At 43.4% G+C, this 21,928-nt stretch overlaps 1 protein-coding gene across 2 annotated transcripts in view; it reads right to left on the minus strand.

Moving 5' to 3' along the window:
* The window catches only part of LOC137352227 (myelin transcription factor 1-like protein), a 400,319-nt gene that overhangs the window by 217,140 nt on the left and 161,251 nt on the right, over positions 1–21,928 (minus strand). For both annotated transcript variants that reach the window (XM_068017478.1, XM_068017470.1), the window contains exons 9-10: positions 12,622–12,833; positions 11,586–11,588 (exon numbers count right to left, since the gene is read on the minus strand). In XM_068017478.1, the coding sequence (XP_067873579.1) occupies positions 11,586–11,588; positions 12,622–12,833 (215 nt within the window). The remainder of the gene's footprint in view (positions 1–11,585; positions 11,589–12,621; positions 12,834–21,928) is intronic.

Raw genomic sequence — 21,928 nt, forward strand, 5'->3', positions numbered from 1 at the left:
TACAGGCCCAGTTTCCCCAATCTCTCTTCATAGGACAGTCCCATCATCCCGGGAACAAGTCTGGTGAACCTTCGTTGCACTCCCTCTATGGCAATAATATCCTTCCAAAGGTAAGGGGACCAAAACTACGCACAGTACTCCAGGTGCGGTCTAACCAAGGTTCATAGAGTCATAGAGAATCATAGAGTTATACAGCACACAAACAGGTCCTTCAGCCCATCGTGTCTGTGCCAGCCATCAAGCAGCTAACTATTCTAATCCCATTTTCCAGCATTTGGCCCGTAGCCTTGTATGCTATGGTGTTTCAAGTACTCATCTAAATACTTCTTAAATGTTGTGAGGGTTCCTGCCTCTACCACCTCTTCAGGCAGTGTGTTCCAGATTCCGACCACCCTGTGAGTGAAAAAGTTTTTCCTCAAATCCCCTCTAAACCTCCTGCCCCTTACCTTAAATCTATGCCCCCTGGTTATTGTATGTAATTATAGTTCCTAACAAAAGGTAAGCATTAAAATGGTTCTTTTGTTGACCTTTTACTATTCAATTACCACCAAATCACATAGATTGTCTAAAACTTGCCAAGTACATTTGGAGACATTGTACTTTAAAGAAGCACCACTAGATCCATGACTGTTACTATAATCACAGTGTTGTATTATTATGCTACTCTGAATGACATACTGTCAACTCTGGAATCTTTTCTTATAAAATGAGTGTCAAGTAACTCAACATGGTCTATTACATTTCAAGGAAAACCTTCAGGTAATATTGGCCAAGACTCTAGGGAGAACTTCTCTGCTCTTCTTTAAAATAATGCTGTTGGATCCTTTAGGTTCACTTGAGAGGGCAGACGGAGCTTCAGTTTAACATTTCTTCTGAAAGATGGCACCTCCTGCCCTTTTTCAAAAGCCTAGGAAGCTTCCTTGGACTTGACACTCTCCTGATGGGATCCACTTCTGCCAATCTGGGTCCATTTCCAGGGTATTCCAGACTAGTTTCACTCATTTGTAGATTTATAAGGTGGATTCCTCCTAGTGTGCAGAATACTGGATGGAATGAAATCAAGGGCCAAGATGTTCCCTGCATGGCAATGCCAATCCCTTAGTTCCTTTCCCTCTGACATCATGGGATATATTTGGGGCAGGGGAGATGTTTCCCTCCACCCCAGGCCCATCAGAAACTGCCAGTGGCAGCCTCGACTGAAAGCTTCCTTCAATTAATGTTGGTCCAGTTTCTGGTCCTGTTAGCAGTTAGGTGTGAATTGGTTTCCACCCAATTTGCAAGTTTGACAACAGTGGAGCCAAGTGAGCTGCCTGGAGAAAATGCCATATAGCATAGAGGCACGTTTAATTGTCTAGCTGACAACAGTGTGAATAATAAATTTACTGTTTTCACAATGAAAGTAACAATTTTATCTGTGATTTAAGAAGTATTTTTTTTAATTTAGAGATACGGCACTGAAACAGGCCCTTCGGCCCACCGAGTCTGTGCCGACCAACAACCACCCATTTATACTAACCCTACAGTAATCCCATATTCCCTATCACCTACCTACACTATGGGCAATTTACAACGGCCAATTTACCTATCACCTGCAAGTAGTGATCACCAGCACGGCAAGATGATCATTCGGGGTCCAGATAAATATTGATCACTTGGCTGAGATAGAATCATGGAATGGTTACAGCACAGAAGGAGGCTATTTGGCCCTTTGTGTCCATGCTGGCAAATAAATAGTATTTATTTGGGGTTGAGATAAATGGTAATCAATCACGGTCAAGGTAGTTATCACCTGGGGTCAAGATAAATATTGATCACTTGGAGTGAAGATAAATAGTGACAACGCAACTCCTTAAAGTTCCTGGTTAGGAAATTGAAGAAACACTAAATGGTTCAAAGCAAAATTGTATACTTGAAACCACATACTTAACATACAAAAAACTCAGCAGCTTCTCAGTGTATCACTGAGTTAGAGATTGGTAGCACTACCCATAGGGTGCATCCCCAGACATCTCAGGATGCAGCAAGTGAAAGTCAGGCAGGGACGATGGCAAGTCACCTTGTGCCACTCTCCCTCCCAGTTGCTGTCATTGACAGAGCTCTGGAAATAGGCCACCTTTTGGCCTAGGAATAGTGCAAGGTATGGGAAAATCAATGAGTATACAGGGTAGATGTCTGTCTTTAATGCCTAGACATAAAGGATCATCTTGACAGACTGCAAAGAGGGAATGTGGGTGGAGAGGATTTCACATTAGTAATGAAACCCACTCAATATTTTCTTCAATTAATTTAAATGGAAAGAAAATTGGACATGCTCTTTTTCAGCAATAATATCCTTTCTGCTCCATTTTCTTGTCTGTGTACAACCCAGGCAATGTTTTAACCTGAGGTCGGGAAAAAAATCTACCCTGTGTCAATTTCTTCATCCTCATTGGCTGAATCTCAATATTTTCCCCCCAATTGTTTTTTTTTACTTTTGCTATTCACCAATCATCTTCTGCAAAAAAAACTCTCTTCATTTTCAATTTTCTTCCAATCAAACCACTGCAACAAAATAAGATTTTCTGCATGATCTGCCAAAGCCAAGACTGAGAAGAAAGCTTTTGATAGTACTGTTTCTTTAAATGTGAATGTCGAAATGAGATGATTATCATGATTTCTAAGAGATTTCTGGCTCAGAGCTGCAACTGCATTTAGACCATACTGAGGCAAAGACACCTGGATCTCCAAAAGCCTCAGACTTGATCTGAGGAGCCCACACCTCATCTACGCAAGTACCTGCACCAACAATATTCTACCAGCAGGCTTAACTTTCTTACTTAATTTTCTCTATTTTGTAAATCAACATTTATACACTTTGGGGGTAATTTTCACCTGCAGCATTTGGGTGGTAAAGTGATAGGGTGGATCGCCCGTTGTTCAATCCACTCGATTTTCACTTCCATTGATTTCAATGTGATGAGAAGTGAACAGGTTCTAAAATGGGCAAGTGATCAGCTTCCAAATGATGAGAGCGAAGATTACACCAATTACCTCTTACGCCTCTTAAGCGTCTACATGTTGATTTACAAAATAAAGTTAAATAAAAAGAGAGTTAAGCCTGCAAGTAGAGTACGATTGGAGCAGGTGCATGTGTCAATGAGGTGTGGGCTCCTCAAATCAAATCACAGGCTTTTGGAGACCCAGATGTCTTTGCCTCAATATGCTCCAAATATAGGCATACAATGTTGAATATGAAAGACACAAAGTTAACATTTCATATTCATGAGGCTTTTTTCCCCTCTCCATAGCTACTGTATGACCTGCTGTGTCTTTCCAGCACTTCCATTTTGTATATTAAACATTTTCAAAACATCTTATCTACAATAGCACTACAAAGCCAACCATAGTTACTTGGTTGGCATCCTTCCATCTACGAAAGATTATGGGCACGCAGCAAACAATCTATTTAGGTAGGGTGTCTTTTCTTGGTGGACCTTTGCTGATGGCTGTGTACGCCAATACTTGAGAGGCAGGTTCTGCCACAAGTGCTGCATGTGAAGCTAAATCGTGGGGGCAGGGGATCAAATTTGAGAAGATATGGTAAATCAAAGAGTAGAGACAAAGCATGAGAGAAAGGTATTAATATGGGAAATGATAAACAGACCATGACAGGAAGGGATAGAGAATACAAATCTAAGAGTAAGTCAGCAGTCAAGGCTAGATGTCCCAAAAATAATAAAAGGACAAAAATAAAGGCTCTGTATCTGAATGCATGTAGCATTTGAAACAAAACAGATGAACTGAGAGCGCAAATAGAAATAAATAAGTACGATCTGATAGCCATTACAGAGACATGGCTGCAGGATGACATAGATTGGGACCTGAATATTGAAGGATACATGACATTTAGGTAGGACAGGAAGCTAGGAAAAGGTGGAGCGGTAGTTCTGTTAATTAATGATGGTACTCGCACATTAGAGAAGGATGACCTAAATTCAGGAAACCAAGATGTAGAAGGGATTTGAGTAGACATGAGAAATGATAAAGGAAAAAAATCACTCTTGGGAGTGATGTACAGGCCACCTAACAGTAACCATATAGTAGGACGGGGTATAAAGGAAAAAATAATGGGAGCTTGTCAGAAGAGTACGGCAATAATCAAAGGGATTTTAATCTACATATAGACTGGAAAAATCAGATGCACAAAGGCAGCCTAGATGAGGAGTTCATAGAATATTTTCGGGATAGTTTCTTAGAACAGCACGTTCTGGAGCTAACCAGCGAGCAGGCTATACTAGACCTGGTATTGTGCAACGAGAAAGCATTAATTGATCTCATAATGAAGGGACCTCTAGGCAGCAACGATCATAATATGAATGAATTTTATATTCAGGTTTAGGGAAAGAGGAATGGGTCCAAGACTAGTATTTTAACTTAAATAAGGGCAATTATGAGGGCATGAAAGTAGAGCTAGCTAAAGTGAACTGGCAAATTAGGTTAAGAGATAGATCAACAGAGATGCAGTGGCAGACATTTAAGGGGATGTTTCAGAATACACAGGATAGATACATTCCAACAAGGAAGAAAAATTCCAAAGGGAGGACCCAATACACATGGTTAACTAACAAAGTTAAACATAGTATCAAACTTAAAGAAAAAGCATATAATTTCGCAAAGATGGGTGGCAGGTCAGAAGATTGGACAGAATATGAAGAACAGCAAAGAATGACTAAATGATTAATAAGGAGGGAAAAATTAGAGTATGAGAGAAAGCTAGCTAGAAATATAAAAACAGATAGTAAGAGTTTCTATAGCTATTTAAAAAAGGAAAGAATTAACAAAGTGAGCATTGGTTTTATAGAAAGTGAGTCTGGGGAATTAATAAGGGAAAATAAGGAGATGGCAGATGAATTGAACAGGCATTTTGCATCGGGCTTCACTATAGACAATACAAGTAACATCCCAGTATTATCTATCAGGAAATGGAAGGGAGGGAGGAACTGAAGAAAATAACAATCACCAGGGAAGTGGTACTGAGCAAATTGTTGGAGCGGCGGGCTGACAAGACCCCGGGTCCTGATGGACTTCATCCTAGGGTCCTAAAAGAAGTAGCTAGTGAGATAGCTGATGCGTTAGAGTTAATTTTCCAAAATTCCCGAGATTTGGGAAAGGTTCCATTAGATTGGAAAATAGTGAATGTAACTCCTTTCTTCAAAAAGAAACAGAAAGCAGGAAACTACAGGCCAGTTAGCTTAACATCTGTCTTAGGGAAAATGCTCAAAGCTACTATTAAAGACGTTATAGCACAGACTTAAAAAAATTCAAGATAATCAGACACAGTCAACAAGGTTTAGTGAAAGGGAAATCATGGCCAGAATTTTATTGCCCCCCAACGAGCGGGCTGGTGGTGGTGGTGGTGGTGGTGGAGGGCTGTAAAATTGAGTGGGAGGTGGAGACTGCCGTTCACAACCCCCTCCCCCAGCCCCCGCTGCAATTTTACACGGGGCGACTGTGGTAAGAAATGGCCCGCCCGCCCCAGGACAATCGAAACTCTTAAAAGGCCAATTAACTGCCACCTAAGGGCCTCCTCCTGCTGCTGCAGGTATTTTACCCTTGGCGGGTGGACAGCAAAGGCTCCAAGAACACCATCAGGTAAAAGCTGGCAACCATTTTCTGGGCTGTGGGCTGCTCTCCTAATCGGGCACTCTGTACCCCACAGAGTGCCACCCCCAAAACACAACCATCCCCACCACACAACACTCCCCACTCCCCCAACCGACCCCCCTTGCCTCACCAGGGCCCGGCCGATTGTCCCCGACGAGGAGAGGTCCTTCACCTTGCTTGCGATGGCTGAGTGTAGTCCCAGCAGTGGCCACTGCTCCCGGTGGCATTGCTGGGACGAAGAGCTGCCGGCCCGCTGATTGGTCAGCAGCTCCAAAGGGCGGGAATTCCTGCCTCAAAAAGGTGGATGACCTGTCCAAGGCCAATTAAGGGCCTGGGGAGCAAAAAATCCTGGTGTGGTTTTCCAGGCACAGTGGAGGTGGGCTTGCCCCCAACTGTTTGGCTGGTGAGAGGGACCTCCTGCCCAATGTAAAGTTCTAGCCCATGTTTAACCAATTTATTGAACTTCCTTGAAGAAGTAAATTGTGCTGTGACTATAAAGGGGAACTGGCGGATGTACTGTACTTAGATATCCAGAAGGCATTTGATAAGGTGCCACATCAAAGGCTATTGCGGTAAATAAAAGTTCATGGTGTAGGGGGTAACATATTGGTATGGATAGAAGATTGGTTAGTTAACAGGAAACAGAGAGTAGGCATAAATGGGTCATTTTCTAGTTGGCAAGATGTAATGAGTGGTGTGCCGCAGGGATCAGTGCTGATGCCTCAACTTTTTACAATTTATATAAATGACCTGAATGAAGGAACCAAAGGTATGGTTGCTAAATTTGCTGATGACACAAAGATAGGTAGGAAAGTAACTTGTGAAAAGGACATAAGGAGGCTACAAAGGGATATAGATAGGTTAAGTGAGTGGGCAAAGATCTGGAAAATGGATTATAATGTGGGAAAATGTGAAATTGTCCACTTTGGCAGGAAGAATAAAAAAGAAGCATATTATCTAAATGGCGAGAGATTGCAGAGCTCTGAGATGCAGAGGGATTTAGGTGACCTAGTGCATGAATCGCAAAAGGTTAGTATGCGGGTACAGCAAGTAATTAGGAAAGCTAATAAAATATAATTTATTGTGAGGGGAATTGAATACAAAAGTAGCAAGCTTATGCTTCAGTTATACAGGGCATTGGTGAGACCACATCTGGAGTATTGTGTACAGTATTGGTCTCCTTATTTAAGCAAGGATGTAAATATATTGGAAGCAGTTCAGAGAAGGTTTACTAGACTAATAGCTGTAATGGGCAGGTTGTCTTATGAGAAAAGGTTGGACAGGCTAGACCTGTATCCGCTGGAGTTTAGAAGAATAAGAGGCGACTTGATTGAAACTTATAAGTACCTGAAGGGTCTTGAAAGGGTGGATGTGGAAAGGATGTTTCCCCTTGTGGGAGAACCTAGAACTAGGCGTCATTATTTAAAAATAAGTGGCCACCCATTTAAGACAGAGATGAGGAGACATTTTTTCTCTCAGAGGGTCGTGAGTCTTTTGAACTCTCTTCCTCAAAAGGCGGTGGAAGCCAAGTCTTTGAATATGTTTAAGGCAAAGGTAGATAGATTCTTGATAAGCAAGGGGGTGAAAGGATATTGGGGGTAGAAGGGAATGTGGAGTCGAGGTTACAATCAGATCAGCCATGATCTTATTAAGTGTAGGAGCAGACTCGAGGGGCCGAGTGGCCTACTCCTGCTCCTAATTAGTATGTTCGTAAGCTGCCAAGTGATGCTGTGAGCTGTTGTTTTTTTAGGTTGGTGCCTGTTGCCAAGCTGTTGTAGCAACTGGCCGTTATGGTAGTGCACACCAGTCCACAGGATGTGGTGGCATTTCCTTCTTTTGCCAGCTAGTGACTGTCTGGTGCGACATTTGACATTTAGGGTCTTCATGACACACTTACAAACATCCTTGAAGCAGAACTTTGGGTGCACTACTGGTCCTCTGGCCTCGGCTGCCTCACCATACACAAGGTCCTCGAGTGTGCAACTGTCTTTCATTCTGCGGATGTGTCCAAGCCACTGAAGCCGCCTCTGTTTGATTAGTGCCAACACACTTGGGAGCTCTGCCTTTGAGAGGACTGCCACATTTATGATTTTGCCCTGCTAGGATATATCCATAATGCGCTGCAGACAGCGAAGATGGAAATTATTGAACTTCTTTTCCTGGTCGCTGTGAGTCGCCCATGTTTCACAGCCATGCAACAAAGTGCTGAGAACACAGGCCTTATAAATCATTAGTCTGGTGTTATCCCATGCCCGTTTCGCAAGTTGGCCAAAGGGGTGAAATGAAGAGCAAATATTGCAAAATGATCTTTGCCACTTTTTCTTCAAATTCTTCAAACTGGACCTTTCGCTGCGAACCCTACCTCAAAAGTCACAAATTGGAACAGACAAGTGCAGATGTTCCTAGCAGACATATATATTTTAAATGGTCTTATTGCTGTACTGGTTTTAATCACCTAATAAGCACCACTGTTTGCACACCCCCTTTGGCAACTCGAAACACCTAAGTTGAAATAAATGTGAAGGAGAGGCTCTAAGTGCATTGGAAAAAGCAAAGTCCATTATATCTGTATGACAAAAATTACTAAGTTCATTTTAGCACCATCTCAGTTCTTTCTTCTACAGTATTTTTCTCATAAATCACATTGATCAATTCAAACAACTCACCTATTCCCAATTGCTCACTAGCCAAAGAAAAAGAAAATCCAATATTTCCAAGTACCCATCTCAAACTCATGTCTTTCGATTTTTTTTACAGACATATATGTATTCCTTTTTCTTACAGTGCTAAATACCACATTAATCAGACTCAAAATTGCACCTCTTTTCACATGACTGATTTCTGATTCAAACTCCACCACAAATATAGCAGCAAGACTTATTAATTATTAATGAGCACCAGCATTCCCTATGCCGCTTTTCCTTCCACACAGCATTTCTGTACCGCCTTACAAAACTCCTCTTAAATTGACAGATCTGTGTTTTGAAGTTTTCCATTTTATTTTTACCTGGTTCTTCCCTGAAACCACTGATCTGATTCAACCCCAAACATAGCTCATCTCGTAGCTACCTTGCCATTCCTATATTATTAAAAGAATACCATTTGCACCAAAAGCTTCAACTCTTGACCTAAAATAGCAACTGGAGTCTATTCATAAAGCATTCATAGATCCACTAATTGGGATTTTTTTCCACAGAGGCCATTCTGGAAGGAAATTAGTCACTAGCGCATAATTGTGAACATTGTGTTTCAATTGCAGAAGTTTTGATGTGTATGAACATTAAGGATTCAAACTGAAATTCATTTTTATCTGCCATTTACAAAACTTTGCTAATATGCAAGCTGCAATCTGAAGAAAATTTCAGACATAAAAACTTTAAGTACCTATAATTTAGCAGAAATCAGTACCTCATTGTATTGATATTTATTCGCTTTTCCAAAATCTGACCCTTCTTTCCTTAATGCTCATCTAATAGTATTGAGAAATGTCAGCAAGACCCATCTTTCAGATGTGTTGGTGTTTACCACAGTAATATTCCAGGATTGGACAGATGCCCAAGTCATCAGGAGGTATAGGTTTAATAAGCATGCTGTGTAGGGAAACTCAGTCAGTTCGCCATCCATGTCATGCTGCATGTCTTAGGTGACAGATGCTCTCAGGCGAGCACATCTCAATATCTGGATTCCTGGGTCACAGCAGGAGCAACAGCAAGCCAACTATGATTTCAATTAAATGGCAGGCTTTACAACTGTCTAGAGACCTATTGATTGCACGTACGTGACTCCCAGACCACCAAGAATAATGAGGACATGTGTCAGAAAATGGTGTTATGCCAGAAAAATGCAGATGCTATGTGTTGTTGTGTATTAAAATCACTCTTCCAGTCTCACTTGGCATCTGAGAGTACATGACCCTCTTGTTCTTTAACTTGTCCTGGGTAAATCTACTGAACTAAATCTATGGGCGGCACAGTGGCGCAGTGGTTAGCACCGCAGCCTCACAGCTCCAGCGACCCGGGTTCAATTCCGGGTCCTGCCTGTGTGGAGTTTGCAAGTTCTCCCTGTGTCTGCGTGGGTTTCCTCCGGGTGCTCCGGTTTCCTGCCACATGCCAAAGACCTGCAGGTTGATAGGTAAATTGGCCTTTATAAATTGCCCCTAGTATAGGTAGGTGGTAGGGAAATATAGGGACAGGTGGGGATGTGGTAGGAATATTGAAATGGTGTAGGATTAGTATAACATGGGTGGTAGATGGTCGGCACAGACTCGGTGGGCCGAAGGGCCTGTTTCAGTGCTGTATCTCTAAACTAAACAGATGATTCTCCTCCACTGGGCTTGGCTGATTTGGCATGGTTTGTTTATGTGCCAATTCAGGACTTCCAAACTTTGCTTGGCATCTATGTTGGACCTCATTTCCTAGCTGTCCTCCCTACTGATTTAGGCAATTTCCCCAGGCCAATCAAATGGACACAGCCAAAGCATTGGTCCAGGATGCTGACCTCAAAAATTTACATGCATATTTGATAATTGTATGTTTCCACTGTTGTATTAATAAACATAAAGATAAGGCACTTTTTTGGGATCTTTAAAAATTCAGAATAAGAGAATTTCTACTTTTTGACTAAAAATGTAAATGAATGTATAATCTTGAACTGAATGAAAAAAATCAGCGTACTAAAGTTTTGTTTCAGAGGACATTTGATTACTTTGTGAACTGCATCCTCCAGTAAATTTAATGAAGCCTTCTGATTTTATTGTTATTACCCGCTCCCCATCCACAGAAGGATGAATTCCAAAATGACGGTTAAACCTGACAAAAACCTGGAAACGTCAATGTTGGCATACTGTGGTTCTGGTGTGATATATGCGGCAGCTTTCTCCATTTGGCACAGGGTTTGCTTCATCTTCTGTCCGTAGCGACAGGCAGCATCGATGCAGAGCGCACCTTCAGTCGCCTAGATCACACAGAGATGGCTGAATGAAGATGCGTCAGGGAGCAGGCACTGAGAGTGGAGCTAGTGATGTATTTCAGCTGCTTTTAGTACCCAACCTTTTAAAAACAGTAGTGTTTATTATCTCAAGTATTCAATTTGCTTCTTCCAAATTTATTTTGCTGATTCGACCCAAAGTTTTTAACTTTGGAAATTCATTTTTATTTTATTTTATACCAAAACAAGCAGCACAGATTTGCTTACAATTGGTTTCACTTACTGCTTCGACCTGAATGAGGAAACCCGACAATGAGATATTCCTAAACATATTGCTGTTACTGCAATGACAAAAGAAAACATCCCACAACATTCTTATTTGTGGGACCCTGTTCACCCTCACTGTGATGTAATAGGCATAAACAGAGGGGAACTAGGCAACGCTCTAATAGATGCGATGTCACTGAGGCTGTACTATGCCCAGTGCAGCTGAGGAAGTGCACTCTCCATCTTTATCCAATCCCCATTGGGAGAAGAAAAGCATACAATGGCACCTTATTGCACTGAGCTCCAGCCTAACAAAACTCTAGATTTAGCAAAGGTCAGCCCCAGGCAGCTATCTTCTAAATCGATGCTGCTTGTTTCTAATTTACAGTTGTACATGCCCTTCTCCAGCCTATCCAACTTTAATTGCTCCTGTCCTTGGCTCCCTTTGCCAACGTTTTTTGTTTCCATTACAAGAGAGACTATTTACTCAAGAAACAGGACAATTCTAATGAGAATCTCTTATCAGAATGAATCAAACTTGATCCACACGTGTAGCCAGCAGCCACAACGAACACCAACCTGACTGCTTTGACAATTTAATCTTGACCACATGGCAGTAAAGATTCTACACTGTGTTTGACTCAAGCTTCAGAGATACGAATTTCATATTTTGGCACTTTGTACTATGAAGAGGTGTTGTTCCTCCAGGGCTAAACTTAAGCTGTCAACAAATCCATTTCACTGTTCACCATCTTGCATTTTTTTGCTGTCAAATTTCATCAGGTGTCCCTGGGATAATACAATCCTCCGGAAAGAAAACCACAAAATGTCACATTTCAGTGATGTCTCCTTAATTTATAATCTAGTACATAATAATACAATCACAAAGAAGATAAGTTTTCCAAATATGACAAATACACAAGTATTACTTCATATTTTTAATTGTTTTCCTTCTCTACAGGATTTTTGCTTTCCTTCAGTGTTCTAGCTTGCAAAAGGAATATGAAGTTGGATTACACACTGTTCGGGTGCAATACGGGTGCAGTGCTTAAAGAGGCTGCTGGCAGGACCATGACAGATTGTTCCAACTGCCTTATTTGTTTATTAATGGTGAGCTGCAGGTACCAGTCATGTCCCCAGAGGCAGCTCAGTGGTCGCAAGGGTGAGTCTCAGTGAGGGAACAAGCAGTGGCTGGTACTTTATTAAAAATCATATCTTTTTGGCAGCAGGACCTTAAAGGAGTGCAGAGTAGACTGCTGTAGAACTGGTAATCTGATAACAGCTGACCCATCATCTGCTGCATTCAGTGTAAACCAATTTCTGTTTGAGTCCTAAAACAGGGGCTAGGCCCCTTTTTAGCAAATTTAAGGGGCCTAGAGCTTGTTTTTGGCAGCCGTCAGGGTCGTCTCTACAGCACCCAATCCAATATGGCATCGGACGTGTTTCCAACACTATTGGCGTACACGCGTTTGACCTCCAATTTGGACCTCTTTGCACCCCTTTTCCGTCCAGGAGACAGGCACAATGAGGTTCAATTTCATCCCATTAAGTTTTAACAGTATCTACAATTTAATTGCTACTGTGCTTCAAAGGTTCTGGAGGTGTTATATTCATAAGTAGTTATAGCCAGATATAATGTCTGAAAGAACTATCAGTAATGCGCACGAACAGAGTGCAACATAAACTGCAAAAGCAAGGATTGCTTCATTTTAGTTCTGGGAACAATTTTCCTTGTAACACACATTATCGTTGTTCCATAATCTTAAAAAGCATTACTTTTCTTACCGTCATACCCTTTGGGAGATGCATCCCTAGCCTGAACTTTGGGAGCAATAGCTCGTTTTCCAAAAGCTTGGTTGTCGTAGTTGTTATATTCAAATGTAGTCTTAGAATACTTCTCCAACTCTTTTGCCAGGTTAGATCGAGGTGTGGTGGTGGAAACATTGTGTCTGTAGCCATATTGTGGGATCTCGAGCTGCTTAACAAAACACATAGGCCTAAAATGAAAGAGATATGTAAATTACTAGGATCTGTGTTTCTTACATAGTCACTGAAGAATTTACACTTTGTTCACAAGACATTTACAGTGTAAATTATAAGGGAAAATTTTCCATTTCAGTGTCCCCAGTGTGGGCCTGCCCCACACTGGGAGCACATATTGGGAAATTACACAACTGCAGCCTGTGATCTGCTGTTCCTGCTAGGCGGGCTTCTACACTGGGAACCCTGGAGCAGAAAATTTACTCTATAGTTTTCACAATTCACTAGTATCTAAACAATTTATAATCAGTGAAAGAACTAAGCCCGTAATTATGATTTCCTGCACTTTTTAGATGGCACAACATTATTTTAACAGAAATGATTTTAATAATGGGAAAAAATTCAAACCTACATCTTCAAGTCACTGATGAGTTTTTTTATGGTGAAAAATGTAATCAGAAACAGATCTTTTAATGGCTCAGCACATAATAATGGCACTGGTCAGTCTGAAGTATATAGTAAAATGAAAGCAAAATACTGCAGATGCCGGAAAGCTGAAATAAAACAAAAAAGTGCTGGAAATACTCAGCAGGTCTGGTTTGCCCCACCCCCACTTTATTTGTTTAAAACGTATTACATTTCCAACCTTTGCCAGTTCTGATGAAAGATCACAGACCAGAAATGATAAATCTGTTTCTCTCTACACAGATGCTGCCAGACCTGCTGAGCATTTCTGGCAATTTCTGTTCTCATTTCAGGCATTGAGCAGAGACTGATTTAACATAGGACACTAAATGATCATTGCACAGAGAAGACTTTCATTCTGCTGATCCCAAATGCGAAAGATCAATATCCAACCTACTGCAACACCCAGTGCCCCATGCTTTTCTATTCCAGCTGTTATAAATATCATTTCATAATAAAATTCAGTTGGATCGATTTTGACTTATGGGTAGCTATTCTGTCAGCAGGTTTGCAACACTTCTGTGGCCCTGCCCTCACTTGAATTTGCCAGGCAAGCTACAGGCACATAAGGGCCTCCTGATGCAGCTCACCAGTCTTCAACCTCTGGAATGTTGACTGACTGGGATACAGGCAGAGGTATGCAAGTGGGTGGGGGAGGGAGTGGGGAAGGAGAAATAATGTCCCGGTGGGGTGATGCTGGTCTGGCAACAGCTTGCAGCTTTTTTATGGAGCCGGCAAAAGCCCGCCAGCACCACAGAAAACAATCCCTTAATTCTTTCTGCCCGTTTCTTGATTGAAACACCAGTACATGTGGGTGGAGCATGATTGGCACATGTTCCAACCATGGGTCCTATTAAAATTGCAATCGGGGTCCAAACGACGTCATTAGGAGCCTTATTTTCTTGGGAAAGAGGCCTACCACCTGTTCCAAGTGGACCTGCCGGGAACCTGGGTTTTCAAAATAGCAATGGTTGTAGCATCAGTGTCAACGCAGCACAAGTCGACCAACCTCAATTTGAGGCCCCTACCACCATGTTAATGCTGATTTTCTCAAGTGGAGATCAGCAGCTTTGTGTTTCTCTCCATACTGAATGATGAAGGAATGAAACCAAGAAATGGAGAGTTCGAAATTTTCATTGTTGATGTTAATTTTATTAAATCGTCTAATGGATGCAACCAGACTTTAAGGGCTAAATTCAGAAAAATGTCAGAATAAATAAATTCAGAATACATTGTTCTGCGCGTTGCGTCAAAGTCATAGATTTCTAGGCATAGTTGCAGTTAAGGCTCACTGCTCCACAGAACCAGAACAAATCTTCAGAACAGAAATAGCCTGCAAGCCCGTGATAAATCTTATGCTACTCCAATATATTTCTTTTTACTCATCTGTAGACGAAATATTGCACAGTTGTCAGAAAAGTAATAGAGTATCACTTCTGATCAACAAAGTTCAATGCTTAAAACACCCATGCTACTTCTTATTTGCATTATTTTCACACAGACATCAACCTGTTTATTTTAAATGCGTTAAGCACTAAGCAGAGTCCAAGTGCATTAAGATTTTGCACACAAACTTTGGTAATTGCAAGTTCTATCCACACAAATCCTTAATATTTTAATCAATATCAGTTAAGGATCAAACTTTCAGTTATAGACATTTACAGTTGGTTGAAATGTTGGGCTGAATTTTCCCAGCCCTTTGAGGACAGGCTGGGAAGTGGGAGGGCTGGCAATATGGCGGGGGAAAGCATCGGGAAGGGAGCCCGGCATCTTCCTGCCACCATGGCATATTAACAGCAGCGGGAACCTATGTGGCACGGCCGCTTCAGGGCCCAATTAAGGGTCACTTCCTGCCCCTGCTGATGCACCATGACAACCCCCACCACCACTCCCACTGATTGCCTAGGCCTGTCTGCCAGATCCTGGCTTCTTCAGCAACACTCAGTGTGAAGCGCCCTCTCCCTCGAACTGTAGCCTCAGCACTGGCCCCCATTGCAGATCTGTGGGGTGGGCCACTATCCTCAATTGGATGGTGGCCCTGGCAGTGGATTGCTAATTGGACAGCAAACGCCACCCCAGGGTCCCATCGGGGTTGGCACACACTTTCAGCCGTGGTGGCAGGACTTCTTTGGGGTTGACAAAATTCAGCCTGTTATGTTTCTATGATGACAACCAGTGCTTTTACAGACACTGTATTTTTCAATCATAGACCATATTTGCTAACAGTGCAGGGTGCAAAGAACATTCAGGAGGGGGAAATCGCTCTGTGAAATTAAGTCAGTTCTACATTAGCACTAATGAATTGCACATTCATTTTTGTCTCTAGTCTTGAAAGTTCTCCTACACCGAAACAATTACTGTGATGTTAACCAACAAATCTGGCACCATATTGTTTTGCTTGCTCTGTCTTTGTTAAGCAGCAATTAATGTGGTTCATGCAAAGTTACTCAAGCCTGACTTATTAAAAGACACCATTCAAGGGTGCCAGCAGAGGTCGAGCAAGGAGATATGAGGGTGATCTCGACAATCCCACACTCCCAGTCGTGAGTCAGGCTTCAGGAGTGTGCAGGTTGGAGATAGGAGCCTCAAAACCCCTAAGCCATTACGGAACAAAGAACAAGGAACAAAGGACAGTACAGGACAGGAACAGGCCATTCAACCCTCCAAGCCTGCGCCAATCTTGATGCCTGTCTAAACTAAAACCTCCTGCACTTCCGGGATCCGTATCCCTTTATTCCCTTCCTATTCATGTATTTGTCAAGATGCCTCTTAAACGTCGCTATCGTAACTGCTTCCGCCACCTCCCCCGGCAGCAAGTTCCAGGCACTCACCACCCTCTGTGTAAAGAACTTGCCTTGCACATCCCCTCTAAACTTTGCCCCTCGCATCTTAAACCTATGTCCCCTAGTAACTGACTCTTCCACCCTGGGAAAAAGCTTTTGACTATCCAATCTGTCCATGCCACTCATAACTTTGTAAACCTCTATCATGTCGCCCCTCCACCTCCGTCGTTCCAGTGAAAACAATCCGAGTTTATCCAACCTCTGTTCATAGCTAAACAAAGCAGTTATCCGCTGAGGGATGAATTCAGAGCTGACCCGGTTACATTGAGTCTCCATCCCTTTTTTGATCTGCTCAAAACTCCATCTGATGTGGGAGCAGTCTACCTCTTGCATCCAGGTGTCACAGAAACCCATGGAACTGATGTAATACCATCTCCCAGAAACCCCACTAGTTCGTCATTCCTTGCCCCCCACGCTATTTACGCCCGCATGAAGCATGCCAGTACTTGATCCAGGAGGTGTGGTTTTTTATGGCAACTTTTGAATTATAAACTTGAAAGTCTTTTGGAAAGATTTTCATCTTGCACAACCAGCCCAGTTATTGTGCAATATTCCTCCAGTCATTTCTTGAGGCGGGCATCTCAGGCAGGAGTGCCGAAAATGCCACAGCTGCCCAAACCCCAGGCTTCTGAACAGAGCAGCACATCCATGCATGGCTGGAAGTTCTGCCCTGTCCCAGATCTGCATTAAGGAGGCTAGAAGAGGAATTTCTAAGTTCGGGTTACAACAATTTTCTTACTCACACTCCCTTTGATTACAGCACTCCACCTGGAGAACAGCACCAATTTATTTTTTAATACAAAACTAGCAATGTGTTGCAGTACATCCAGCAGCTAGACTCATTTTGGAAATGTTAGAGAAGGAAGAAGAGGAAGAAGGAGGGCTGGGAAGATCAGCAACCATTACAGAAGGACGATCGACTACCATCTCAGCCAGTATATCTAGCCCCAGCATTTGAGCTATCTCAACTTGCATGATGAAGCTACATCTCACCAGGGATGAAATTTATGAATTGTGTCATTTCCTTGAATCTGACTCACGACCATAAAGCAGCATCAGTACTGCGCATTTGCAGAAGCTGCAGAAGTGACAACAGTACTGAACTGTTAAGCTGTATCAGCATGGGACTTCACAAAGGATTTTTCCATGTCATGAATTACCACCACATGACAAAGATAACAAATCATCTATTTTCACATGACTATAGAAATTCAGCACTAAGATGCAGCAACAGCTAATGCATTTTGATCCAAAGGTACATCAATCTCAGTAGCACAAGGTGTCAACAATTGCAGTCATCTGGTCATGCAAGCATCTGTAGAAAATTCGATCCGTTCATTAACAGGAAGGATGATCACTTTCTGAGATTCCAAATGGCGTGTAACCACAGGAAAAGGATTAGGTATTCAAACTATGTTTTCCAGGGACTGGGCAGAATATTACCCGAAGGGAATTATAGGCTTCCCAGCTTTTCCAGACTGAGAATAGGCCATAAGGATGGTCACTCAGAGATAAGGGTTACATGCTCAAAACATGGTTATAACACCACAATACAATTACCTAACACTTGATAAACAGTATACACAAAGATCAATGCCAGATGCAGGAGCATCATAGCTATCATACAATGGGCCAATTGTTTGGATCAGTCTCGGGGTGCCCTACAATATTTCACAGTAAGAGACACCAGCATAAGTTGGATGCGGAATAGCAATAAGCCTGCAACAGCAGGAGCAGAATGATGATTAACTAGCAGCCAGCAGAAGCAGATTAGTCTCTGCAGGAAGCTGCAGATTCTGCTTGAGGAGTTCTTTCCTGGAGGCCTGCTCAAAGCCATGTACTAGACATCAGGCCAAATTTGAGGAATTCAGAAAGCTTTCTGCTAGACTTCAAGAATTTTTTCCTTTATCTGTTTGGTTAATATTCCTTCTGGCTATTGTTTTCTTTTAGAAAGAGTTCTTAAAAATGTATTAACTCAAATCTTTAATGTGATGTGTTGTTTTTATTTATGGAAAATATATTTCATACGTAGGCTGTGGAGTTGTGAGGGGTAGGTCATGTCTGACTAACTGAATTCTCTAAGGAGATCACGAGAATGGTGGGTAGCGTCTATATGAATTTCCAGAAGACATTCGATAAAGGTCCACACAAGAGATTATTGGCAAAAATGAGAGCACATGTAATTTCAGGTAGCCTTGTGACATTGGATCAGTTGAGAGTTAGGAGACAGAGTGTAGGGATAAAGTGAATTTACCCTGATTGGCAAGATTTGACAAGTAGATTTCCCCAGTGTTCTGTACTGAGCCTCAGCTTTTCACCATTTATATCAAAAAATTAGATGAAGGAATATAGGAATATAGAAATTTATGTGCCCTGATTTTTGGGCACAGGTCCACATTTCGCAGCATGCCTGTTCAGATCGAAGTGGATAAAACACAAAATTTGACCACTCACCTCATCTGAATGATTTTGGGACCATTTCCTGTACCTCCAGTGCTGTTCTCTCTTTCTCAACACTGCCAACTTGCTCTGCAGACAGCAGGAGGCCCAGGCAATGTTGCTGAAGATCACGTGGAACAGTCAGTCTGCTCTTCCTTAAAGGCAGGCTGTCTCTCAAAGGGAAACTGCATGGAAAGATTGCTGTAATGGAAATTCTTGTAAGGGCAGACAGAGGGATTCAGACTGATGGATGTGGCACTGGCGGCATTGGTGGTGCAGGTCTGCAGGAGGAGAGACGGCATGGTTCACAGAGAGTGAGAAGACCCTCAAAGACCACCCTCAGAAGGGAATGGGAGCAGGTGGCCAGGAAGATCAACTCCTGGAGTCTGGACCCGAATATCTGTCAGCAGTGTCACAAGACTCATGGGTCGCCAACATCAGCGAATGCATCTTCACATAACATCTCATACCCACCTTTCACACTGCTCAATGCACCACATCCCCATCAATCACCCAACAGCATTCCTTGGTGTTCAGGACTCAAACCTAACATCCAGATATTCACTTCACCCTCACATACCTATCAATGCTTACAGCCTCATATCACCTCTCACTGATTCCAGATATCTCCAGCTATTCAACTATGGCAGGCATATCACCCAAACACAGTGCAACACATTCACTAACATTCTATCCTCTCTCTTGCACGACAAGGTGACACACAATAGAAGGGAGAAGAGAAGAGCCAACAGTGGAAAAGGAGGCCTGCATCTCCAAAGCCCTACGAAGGAGGTGGCTCTCAGCATCTTGGTGCTGGCTACAAAAGGGCCCATAGCATCCAACATCACTGAGAACATTAAGGATGATAGCTTTCTCCTGCCTTATTCCCCTTCTCCCAGGCTACCTGGCATGATGAGCAGGCTGCAGATGATGTGACCATGGACCTCTTGCTTTGCATCCCACCCCACGTCCCTCACGCCAACTTTCCTCTTCTGAGCTTCTGCTCTCAGACTCCCAAGAACTGCTGCCTGCCCAGCATCAGGAGCCCCAGGATGAGGAAAGAGAGCACAGCACTGATGAAGAGGTCCCATCACTTGACCTGACACTTGCAGCCACCAGCTCAGACACTGGCACTGCACTTACCTTGGAGGATAATATAGAATTGGGATCAGCACATGGTGAATCACCAGGTATATGTGGGCTACAACCAGGCCAGGGTGATAAGGAAGGTGCATTTGCCAGCTGAAGTGAGAGTGAGGTCGCAGGTAAGTACTGCTGCAGAGGACTCAGATGAGGACCTTGATGGTGCACCATTCAGGACAGCACTGATGCACAACGAGATGCTGGGTGAATTAGCTGGCCTGCCAGGCAGCTTCCTGTCACTGTCAAGGAGCATGGAGGAGTTCAGCTCCAACTTGGCAGAGGTCCTGGTGTGGAGCTTGTCCTCCCTGCAACCTCTGGCCATCTCCCTGTCATGCTGCAGACCAGAAGCGCTGGCATTACTGACCCAATACCTCCTGCAGCTTTTGTATGGACAGGTCACCTCTGTCATTTCTGTGAGTATGCAGAAACACTCTCCAGCAATTGCACCACAACACTTCCAAAAACAGTCCAGAGTACTTTCAGACACTTTCCATTGGAAAAAGTTCCAATAATTTAACTAAACGGCAATCAGGGTGTGTGGCCCTTTAAATAACACTGCTGAAAGTCCGATCTTGCTGTTTCACACTTCATTTTCAACAGTAGACAACGCAGGCATTGCCAAGACTTGTGTTATCCAAATTTGGAACCTGGCATCACATCAACTGGTCAACCGATGTGACATCAGGATAGTGCCAACTTAATGGGCTGGATTTTATATTACCACCGCCGGGTGTGAAACATGGTGGCTGTCCCACACGTGGCCCATGCGGCCACGCCGTCACGATTACATGGCAGGCAGCCACTTACCACAATGACAGTCGCCACCAAACCCCACCACCGCCCCCCACCCCCCCCCCCCCACAAAAGCATGTGGCAGGAGCAGCATTGGCGACAGCATGAATGGTGTCACCTGATGTAGGAGCAGGTGCTGATGCCATCTTTGAAAGGCTGCCAGCCTGCATTCACTCTCTCCCTGCATTGTACTGAAGTTCAGTGAAGCAACAGTTCTGTAATGTGCCAGAAATTTAAAAGGCACCAGGTGGTCACACTGGGCATCATTCTGATCATGATAGAGGTCCGAGCAAGAGTGGCCCCACGGTTCAGTGATGCCTCCCTGCTGATTCTCCTCCAGGCTGCAAGGGAAAGGAAGGGGGTCCTTTTCCTCAGTGATGGCAAGAAGAGGTCCTCCCGCCTAACCAAGCAAAACTGAACAGAGATCGCAGAGGAGGTTAGCAACCTTGGGGTCTGGATCCAGTGTTGGAAGAGGGTCAACGACCTCCTGCATTCAGCAAAGGTAAGTGCACATTCCAGAATTGCTTGTTGTGATCATGGATGACACTGCCATTGCAGAGACAGGGAGGTCAGGAAGGATTGATGGCAGATGATTGGCTGCATAAGTGCATCAAGTCCCCCTTGTTAGTACCTCAGAGTAAGTCAGACCCATGACAGGGTGAGTCAGTATGCCAGACAAAGCATCCCCCAAGTGTTGATGAAGCGCCCATGTTGGTGTTTGGCGATGTTCAATATCTGCATCCTTGCTCTTTCAGGAGAAAAGGGCCCACAACAGTAGGAAGGCATTCAGAACTGGTGGTGGCATGCCTGATCTGAGGCCTCTGTCACAAGCTGAAGAGGAGGTTCTGGAGTTAGCCAGAAGCCAAGGAGCACGTGCCATATCGAACGTGGAGCTTGGGGTCCCAGTTGAACAGAGTGATTACTGCCAAACACAGAAGGATTTGCAATTACATCTCCTATGCAGACGCAATGCTGTCTTCATTGTGACATGTGTACCATAGCACCTAAATGTCCGTTCTTCACATTGTATCTTGCAGGGCGACTCGTCAGTGCTGTTGGAGACAGACGGAACAATGACCACCTCGGAGGAAGAGATACACTTCGAGAATGCACCGTCCCATGACACTCCTGCACCTTCCACCAGCGCAGATACTCTCACCTCGGTGGGTATCTGATCGGCATTAGATTTGGGGTCACAAACTGGTGAGAACACAACACATGTGCCCAAACAGCTGGCTGAGGCTGAGACAGCCAAGGTGCTGACAGTCTGAGGACTGTGGGTGTCCAGGCCAATGCTAAACCCCAGGCTGATGAGCCTCTGGTGTCAGCAGTATAGGGCATGCTGGAGTTGCAGGGTGAGGTAAAGCAACATCTGGCGGAGATGCCAGAGGCCATGCGTAGCCTTGAGCGGATGATGGAGGAGTCCATCC

Source organism: Heterodontus francisci, chromosome 3 (assembly GCF_036365525.1).
Source record: "Heterodontus francisci isolate sHetFra1 chromosome 3, sHetFra1.hap1, whole genome shotgun sequence".
In the NCBI taxonomy this organism is placed as follows: Eukaryota; Metazoa; Chordata; class Chondrichthyes; order Heterodontiformes; family Heterodontidae; genus Heterodontus; species Heterodontus francisci.